A 9,979-nucleotide genomic window follows, 5' to 3' on the forward strand; every position below is an offset into this window, starting at 1 on the left:
AAAACAGGCCCTGAGTACACATTGTTGATGGATAATTGTTGTAAGTTATTTTTTGCTGTCCATCAAGTTTTTTTATTTTTTAAAAAAGAACATTTGTTGTATGGAAAAGTAGGGCATCTCAAGAGAGATTCTGTCCTATCATGCTGTGTCCTGGGTCATATAACTCCCATCACCACCACCAGTTGAGTACGCCTCTGTTATCTGTATGTGGAAACTTTCACATGACAGGAAGTGTCTGTGTGTTTGTGTGTGTGTGTGTGTGTCTGTGTGTGGTACAGATATGACACAACAAGTTGATGGTGCCCAGTGCTGTGTGTGAGAAAGTCAGAAAATTACAGCACTGACGCCAAGGCCCTTGAGAAGTCTGTGGTCCACGTATGCCAGTCCGCTGAGCTACTCTGACTTATCATGCATCTGTTACTGTATGTGTGAAGAGGATGTTTCTATGGACCAATTATACAAGTGTTTCTTCTAGTATTAGTTGTCCCTGGGAGTCAAACATCTGACCTCACCATGATTACGACATGTTAACTTGAACAAGGATGCACAGAGATATACAGGGAGAGCTGCACTCGGAACATTGGATTATATCTGGAAACCGGCTTGATTCTTATCGTTCATGTTTCCCAGAAGAGCGGCTCCAGCTATGGCGCAGATTTGTGTTTGTGTGTGGCGTTCCATGTGGGAGACGTGAAAGGCTTTTCTTCATGTGCTCTTAAAGAGCCCAGACAGGAGAGTGGTCCAGACCCACCCTCACAAAGCCGGCCATTGTCTGTCTGTGATTACCATCACTGGCATGAGGGGGACTGGAGGCCAGCACATGATACCATTGAGCGTAATTCTTACCCAAACAACAGCCATCCCGGGGGCGGATCTGGGCCTATTCTGGGCCAAGTCTGACCCAGTTCTGTTCCTGTGCCTGTTTAAATCTGGGTAATAATTTGCATAAAAAGTTGCTTCACACGCAAGTTCAGCCCTTAGGAGCCTGTGAGAGTGATGCCTGGAGCTCAAGCCTACAAGAGAACCAGCTCAGGCACTGAGAACAGTCCTAACAGGTTTAAATACACAGAGCAGGAAAATTACTGGGCGGCCATTTAAAGGGGAAAGCTGTATAAACGCCTGTGGAAACACAGAGATCCCATCCTTTTTTTTTTTCCCTTGCTTGTTTTGAAATTGCGCGAGCCGGTCTCTTTAAGTCTTCAGGTCGGGTTGTTCTGCCAGCTATGACCCAATCAAAGCAAGAGCAAGCGTTTGCACCTACAGCCAAGTCCGGGCCTTGTTAACAGAGAGGAGACAGCCAGCAGCCTGGCTGTACCTTTCCAGGAAAACATGATGTGCCCGAGATTGACATCATCACTGTGCTACTCCCTCAATCCTTTTCCACAGCCTCCAAGAAGCCTTCTCAGAGAGCGGAGAGAGGGAGAGCAGAAATACAGGGAGAGAGAGGGAGAGAGAGGGAGAGAAAGAAAAGAGAGAGAGTGGGAGAGAAAGAGAAGGAGGGAGGGAGCGTGGAGAGCTGTTTGTGTGCTTTACCACATGTGCAGCTCAGCTCCTGACACACACACTGACACACACACACACACACACACACACACACACACAACCATACACACGTACTTACGTACACACACACACACACACACACACACACACAACCATACACACGTACTTACGTACACACACACACACGCACACACACACACACACATGGGACTGCTCCTCCACTCAAGTGGGGAGGAGGAAACTTCCACTCCCATCCTCCACCCTCGCCCAGAACATCTGCACACAGCATAGGCACTGTGAGCACACAGTGGTGGGTCTGATGGGGTGGTGTGTATGTTCACACACTGCGCACGCACACACACACACACACACACACACACACACACACACACACACACACACACACACACACACACACACACACACACACACACACACACACACACACACACACACACACACACACAAGAAATAAAAAATAATAACGTTGGAGTAAACAGCACTACTTGAAAGTGTGAGCATGTGTGCATGTATGGATGCCAGGGGAGAATTACTTTAGGTGGAGGTCCTGAAATACCAATGCAACCCAAGGCTCTAAAAAGCAAGCTTGTGCACCACACGTTTTAAGAGGTCTTGCAGTGTCTCTTCCTGTGGCTTAGATTAAAGATTGATGACTGTGGTAACTGCATAGGGCCAAACAGGAAGCTTTGAGACGTCAAGTAAGTGTATGGAGCCGTTTACTCTCTCTCTCCCTCGTTCTCTCTTTCTCGGGTTCTGCATTAAGTATAGATGCTAGAAGGCAAAAAGCAAGTTATGGCCTGTTTCTCTGGAATGTCAGGTGATTTCTTATCATCATACTCGCCCTCATACTTGCTGGCTGCAAGGCTGCCTTTAGATCTTTCCCATTATTAATTCAAAGACACTACTGCCGCTGTGGTTGCGTCTTGCACAAAAGAAAGCCATGTCTCTGTGGATGGTGCTAGCCATGCTAGTCATGAAAAAATCTGTGCGGTCATGAAAAAATAAAAATATAAAGCACGATGGACCCAAAGCTTTCTCTCTGTGTTTATACTTTGCATGCCTAAATGCCTCTCATAACACCCCCTCCACCAACACCAACCCACCTCCAACTTCTCAGCCATCCTGCTCAACAGCCTTGCATACTGAGTAAGCCAATGCGCTTGATTAATATGACCTTCTGCCCCAAGTTCTCCTCGCTAGACTCGCTAAGGGGAGAGGTCCTCATGGGCTGATCCCCTCCGCCCAGCGCCTGGTAATCAAAGGGAAGGGAACCATCTGGAGGCCCCAGGATCACAGGCTGCCGAGCTGAGGCTGCGCAGGAGCGGATCCCCGGTGGACGGATTCATCCAGGAGGATTATGCAGCTCATCTGCACCACCACGAGGCTTTTGGGTGGATGAAAGATGAGAGGCCTGTGAACGTCTGGGGGATCATCCCTCCGGTTCATCTCCATCCTGCTGCGCTACGCCAAGTGTGGCCAGAGCCGTTTCTTGAAAGGCCGGACGTTTTGCGGTTTGTTGATATTATAGGGCTGAGTGTTACGGGAATGTGTGAAGGATCATCCTGTGTGACCTTCTGTATATAATGCTCTTTAAGCATGTTCCTTTATTGCCCATAAAATGTTCCTTCATGCTCCTTTCATATCCATAAAGTTGTGTTGCTATTTTTGATATAGTTGTTTAAGGATTTAATGAAAGAATTGGGTCCATGATGTCAACTACCGAGTCTGTTTTATGTTATTATGACAACCACTGTTTGGAAGCTCAGACCATGCTAACCCTCTGGGCCTGCTAACTGTGGGCATTTTGCAATGTTGACATTCAACGTGTTGACTAACATCTAAGCAGCCTAATTTCTCCCTTCGATTGTTTATCCACATCCCCTTGAGTGTTATGTCATCTTGTCATCTAGTCTATCCCCTCGATCCATATTCTGTTTGCTTACATTCGCCACGGCAACCTGAGCTCTTCACAGCTGTCGCCGCGGTGCGCCTCTAGCATCAGGTCCCCGTTAGGTCTGTCGCACATAGCTGGCATTCAGGAGCTAATCAGATTGCATGCCAGTGCTGCCACATGCCTACCCACAGCGTGGACACCACACACACACACACACACACACACACACACACACACACACACACACACACACACACACACACACACACATTTGAAGTGCAGGCATGCTAATTACAAGACTCAGGAGCATGTCGGACACTTTCTGAGCATTACTTCCCAGAACACTGATCTAGGATACAAAAGTGTCATCACTTCCTCCTGTCTCTTACTCCCACCCATCACAGAACAGCTTAAGTAGTTTGCCAGCTGGGAGCACACCACGGCATACATCATTTCCTTTGACGTGAAATAATATTGGTACTTCCACCGCTGACATAATTTGCTTCACTGTACAACAAAAGTGAGGGCGTGTCTTTTTCCGACATGACTGGGACAGAACTGAAGAGGTTCCGTTCTGGATGACGGGCTGATCCACTCCGGAGTGACAAAGCCCAGAGTTTACTTAAGACACTATCAGCTCCAACCCCCCCTGCCCCCAAACCAGCTGAGTGTTAAGACAGAAGCTTGGGTGAACACTAGGTGTGAAGAATTGGAATTATGCCTGGAATGTACATTATTCTCTCTGATTCACGCCTTATGTTCAGCGCACTTACGTGCGCCACTCGCATCTGGAACGCATGAACAGCCAGAGTTCCAGCCCAGTTTGGGGCAGCTGGGTCGTCGCCGGCTACATGAGATCTGTTTTGAGGGGGAGTCCCTTGTGCGCCGCTCTGTTTGTCCCTCGCGAGTGCATCCCAGCCTCATTAGAGGCCTCATTGGTAAGGACTGCTAGGCAACAACAAACACAACAGATAAGACGCGCATGTTAGAAGACTCCCACTCGGGTTATTCTAAATGCACACTGGTATCTTGTCAGTGGATTTGGCCCATATGTGGTAAACAGGTTTTAAAATAAGGTGTGAGGCCATTTTTTTTTTTATTTAATCAGAACGACAGCCCTTGTAATGAAACAGGTTTCACTCTCAACCACTGCCACTTGTGACCATCAGCACTTAAAACTGGAAGCTGCTGTGTGGTCAAGCTCCTTAAGACACACGAGTGGCACTTTCGAGTTCTCAGCTCCCTCACCCGTCACTACTATAGCTTTTGCTTCATAAATCAACTCTTACAACTTCTGAGCAAAGTGTCTCATAGAAGTCTCTCGTGCTAGAAATCCCTCGATATGCTTGATTATTAAACCTAAATCAGCTTTTACAAGTAAACCAAACAGGCAAACAGGTATGTATGGAGAATCTGTCAAATCTACAAGCTTTGGCTCTGTCACAGACCACTTAAGAGGTCATAAGTAACCACAGACACACTTCAACTTGACATAATCCACATGGGATGTGATGATCTAGGGAAAATAATAAGCCACTCAGTTTTCCTCTCAGGTCTAAATGCCAAGTTGGTGACAACATCACTTGAAGCCACACCAACTGGTTTCCTGCCGCTATAAAAAGCTGAGGCGATCGGGGGAATGTGAAGAAGTGCATGTCACACTAAAAAAATTTTACAAACACATCTCATTATGATCCACATGTGCTCTTAATCAAGTGGCCGCGGTTTGGAGAGCAACAACAATTATTTCTTTCATTACCATCTGTCAGCTTTCGTGCCATCGTCTTCCCTCATAGTGACGGTTTTGATTCTGACCGTAAATAGTAGAGTTGGGGTTTTGCCCACTGTGTTTACTCTGCCCTAAGTCCTCTCATTAACGCTTCCACACAGACATCCCAGTAAGCTTCCCTCAGGTGATGTCTCGTTTACAGAGTGGGCGCATCATTACTTGTAGTTGGGTGAGAGACAAGTAACAAAACCTCCCTCACTGGACCAGAGCTGGCCTCAGCGTTTGGCTTTGGGGTTTTCTTTACACTTACTATGGATTACATAATAAATCTGGCCTCCATATGCTTGGCAGGCCGTTCCCATTCTCTCACTGCTCCAGTTACAGGCTGTTCCTCACTGCTGACGAAGCTGACGCTGAAGCTGACGCTGACGCCGCTGCTGCTGCTGCACCCCTTTTTTCCATCCTCAAAGAGGCCACCCCCCTCCTGCTCCCCCACTCACTCTCTCTCTTGCTGCCTTCTACACATACACACACTGATACATGCACACACACACACACACACACACACACACACACACACACTGTGACACTTTTGAAGCTTTCAGCGGAGAATAGTGCGAGACAAGTTTACCTAACCCTTCTAGTCTCAACCCTCCTTCTTTCTCTCTCTCTCTCTCTCTCACTCACTCATTCACTCACACACACACAGACAGACGCACATTCACGCACATTCACACACACACACTCTCTCTCTCTCTCTCTCTCTCTTACTCTCTCTCTCAATGGGACTTCCAGCCTTTCACAGAGGATGGTCAGTGGGAGGCCAGTGGTTCCACTTGCTCTGGGAGGATGTTGTGATTTTTCCCGCTGCACATTCACACACCGCCCCTTGCTTTGGACTGCCGGGCTGGAAATAGCCCCACTCATCGCAAGCATTTAGCACTGGGACTCAATGATCCTATAAATAATATCAAGGAGGTCTCTCTCTCCCCCCCGTCTCCCTCAAACCACTTACACAGACTATTTTTTCTAAGCATAGCATTATCAACAACAATAACAAACAATGGATTTCACTTGTTCAGCCTTGACATTGTTCAATGCAATCTGCTTTTGTTTTTAACTCTGAGGATAACTATGAACAGACAAAGACTTCTAAGCATCCCATTCCTGAAATTACCAACAGTTCAACACAACAAAAACAAATATTTCAGAAGCATTTATGGGCAAACTTTGTGTCATTTCACTCCAGCCTTTAAGAGAAGCGCTTCGAGAGAAACATGGCGTAAAACAGTAACTTCACCAGAAGCGGAAGTAAGACCATAGAGTCTGCAGAACGACATCCTTCATGGTCGTCTCGCTGAGGGCAGGCAACTTGAGACAAAAAAAAACCATCAACACACTCCATTTTTACCCATAAATCTGGTCGTTCAGCGGAATCAACCACATGCACATGGGCTGTGTGGGTCTATTCTATTTCCTGTCTCTCACTGGGGCTTGGCCACATAGTTTAGTCAAATGAAAATATTATTCAGGTTAGAGGTGCAGCATAATACAAACAGGTATGTCCTTTCTGGCCAGCTGCTTCTACTCCCAGACAATGTTGAGGTCATCATCCACACAGTCCACAGCTTGTACAGCAAGTGTGCAAGGTCATCACTAGTATACAAGAGGCTTTTCACCATGACTTTTTAGATACACTCACATTTTTCCTTGTGGCCTTACCAAAGTGTCTCTTTAGCATTGACCTTCTCCTTGATATGCCATCTAAAATGTTTCTGTTTACCACTATGATCCAAATCTATCAACATTATTAGTAGAGAAGACACACCACAATGTGTAACAGTTTGATCCACTAAAAGGTCGAAATTTAGACAGTATTTTTTTTTTAAAAGAGTTTGCAAATTGAGGGTATGGCAAATTGAGACAAGCACTGGTGCAGTCCTTCTTGTGGTGACTGTCAATCAATGCTCCATAGTGCATACCAACTACACTATAGCTCCCCTGTGACCTAGTCACTTGACTTTGTTTTTCATTTAAATCTATTAACCAACATCACAAGACACCAAAAAGCAAACTCAATGATTTCCTAAGGCATTAGTATTGTTTAAGATCAATCCAAAGAACTGGAAACAGTGGGTCATAAGTATAGTGCTTTAAGCAAATGTTAGATTATGAATACTTTACATATTAAAAAACAAGTCCAATCCTCGAAGATAAGAAAGACATAACTTATTTATTTAGTAAAACACGTGCTTATGTGCATATCCTTCGTGCGCGCAAAAGATCACGTGACTAGAATCGCTGTGCTACAAATGTGAATTTCTTTTTTGGCTCGGACATGATGTAAGAAACGACATTTATTTGCTAAACAGTTCCGTTCGGTAACTACCCAGTCAACCTTTCATTGACAGAATATCATGCCATTGATAACTTCAAGTTTTTGATGTGTTTTGTACCTCCATCCTCAAAGTAGCTGTCCGCCCGTCGCTCCGTCTTCCCTCTCGCTGTTCCTCTGCTGGCTGTCAAAGTTTTCGAAGTAGCTTAGGCTAGTCTTTGGGCGCTTTCTCACCCCAGTGCAGTTTGCGAGCTCCTGAACGTTGCCTCCTTGAAGAGCGGCGCGGTCAATGTTTATATTTGGAAATGGGCAATGCGTACCCAGAGAGCCGAAGTCAACAACACGGTAGTACCAACCACACCATGAGTATAATTGTGTGCGTGTGCAAGAGAGAGAGAGAGAGAGAGAGAGACGAGTGTCTATGTCTGCGTGTGTGCGAAAGACAGAGGCGTACCCGGAGTAAGCTTGAGTGAACTGTGTATCGTTATTACATCGCACATGCCACTTGCGCAACAGCCTGGTGGTTTCTGAAGCTGGCAGAATTGCGGAGTTTTGCTGTGCCTGACATAGCAGCAAGAAGGTGTGTGATCACAATCTTACAGAAAGATGTGCGTGGTCACAAAAATATCTATCTAAGGGCTATGTTGACTTTTAACGTTTCCAGCGTTGATATGATGGTCTTGTGAAGAAATTACTTTTAACTGTACAGTATTGGAATCATACAGTGCATTAGAATAGGTTATGATAGAATGCTGACATGTGATTCTTGAGGTATATCAGATAACATGTTTCTTTAACTTTGCACAATCCTTTGTTGATAAACTCAATATATTCATTGGAATATTTACACATTCTTACAATCTTGTAACTTGACACAGTGTCAACATTTACAAAAGAAATAATGGAGGCAATCAAAATGGGTTGGTTAAAAACACAAAACTTAAGCTGCGCCTCAGTGGCACAAGATAAGGTGTGTGAAGATAATGTGTTAGAAGTTTTTCATTTCCTATCTTTTGTTCTTTCTTTAATTCCCTTCCTTTTTTCATTCCACCACATCCACATAATGCAGGAAATAATGTGAATACTGATGAAGAAGCATTAAAGGCAAGTCCTGTGTCTACCATGTGACAACGAAAAAGAGATCTGCATAAGAGATCAAAATGAAAGTCAGAATTTTGTAAGTCACCAGACAGCTGACTCACTCTGTTTTGACCTGTAATCCTCACACAAGGAGACAAATCCACCGGATTTGGAAAGGTGTCTTAGTTTTGTTCATTACAAAGAAATAAATACAATCCCCTGTGTAACTTTGTCCTCGTCAGCTTTATGACATACCAGCTTAATTAATTAATGACTATGAGTAATAGGCTACTTATTTTAAAAATGGTCAGCACTCAGACTTCAAGTTCTGTTCACAACTGAAGTAGGCCTAAGACACTGTAGGCCTACACTGAAGAACAATGGCTTCACTTCAGAAGTTACTTCCTTGATAGCGGATGACTGAAATGGGGTCTTGAACGGATGCAGAGACCCAGGGGCGTTTCTAGACTTTCAGGACAACCTGGGCTTAGCCCGGCTGGACCGGATGTAAATGTAAAGATTAGCTGAGGATTTTTTGTATATATATATATACAGTACATAAAATGTGTTATTATAGTAGACAACAGACTACATTAGACTGCCCAAAGTATTTATTATTGAATTACTAGGTACATACACGTTTAAGTGTGAGGTTGCATGTAATGTATCATTAAGCAAATGTTCTGCACCTCCTTCTGTTGATCTCCCTTCTCTCTCCATCATCTGACTGCTCTTTTGTTGTTTGGTCTATGCCAGAGATCTACCAAAAAGACAGTAAAATGTTTGATGTTAAAATGGGATTGCACACACAGAGAGAGAGAGAGACAGAGAACAGCTACCCTCTACAAAATCATGGAATCAGATCAGTGTGTGGCAAACCCAACAAAAACATACTACATTGCAGGATACAAATACCGGTAACTTTTGAGATTGCAATGTTCAGCTCTAATTACAAATGCTTTGCTTATGCATAGGGCATTTGCATACATTTCAGTGGACATTTAAACACATTCCCATGGAACATGTTCATTCCCATGAAACTTGGGTTTTTTAATGCTGTTTTATGTTTATGTCATCAGCTTTGTAATCACTTTGATGGTTAAATGGCTCATTACAGCAGTGTTTTTCAACCACTGTGCCGGGGCACACTAGTGTGCCGTGAGAGATCATCAGGTGTGCCGCAGAAAATTACCCAAATGTCACTCACTGGTCCAAAAAAGCAACTGTTCAAAGAATGTATAACCACATGCTCTCATTGATTGTATGATTGCACTATTTCTGGTATGCAGGCATTGTACAACGGGGGCCCCATATCCAGTATTCACAGAATCATCACATATCCAGTTCATAACAACAATTAAATTAGATATAGTCACCTACAAATAAAAAAGAGGGTGCTTGTTTTATTGAGCAGGTC

The 9,979-nt window shown here is 44.5% G+C and overlaps 1 protein-coding gene across 1 annotated transcript in view; it reads right to left on the reverse strand.

Moving 5' to 3' along the window:
- Positions 1-7,883, reverse strand: part of LOC143121720 (capZ-interacting protein) — a 19,882-nt gene extending 11,999 nt beyond the window's left edge. Inside the window, exon 1 of the mRNA XM_076282277.1 lies at positions 7,604-7,883. Within this exon, the coding sequence (XP_076138392.1) occupies positions 7,604-7,609 (6 nt within the window). The 5' untranslated portion in view covers positions 7,610-7,883. The remainder of the gene's footprint in view (positions 1-7,603) is intronic.
- Positions 7,884-9,979: the final 2,096 nt, after the last annotated feature.

This window comes from Alosa pseudoharengus, unplaced genomic scaffold (genome assembly GCF_046254945.1).
Source record: "Alosa pseudoharengus isolate Yale_2024_CS ecotype anadromous, Long Island Sound unplaced genomic scaffold, YU_APseudo_1.1 YU_APseudo_1.1_scf_13, whole genome shotgun sequence".
In the NCBI taxonomy this organism is placed as follows: Eukaryota; Metazoa; Chordata; class Actinopteri; order Clupeiformes; family Clupeidae; genus Alosa; species Alosa pseudoharengus.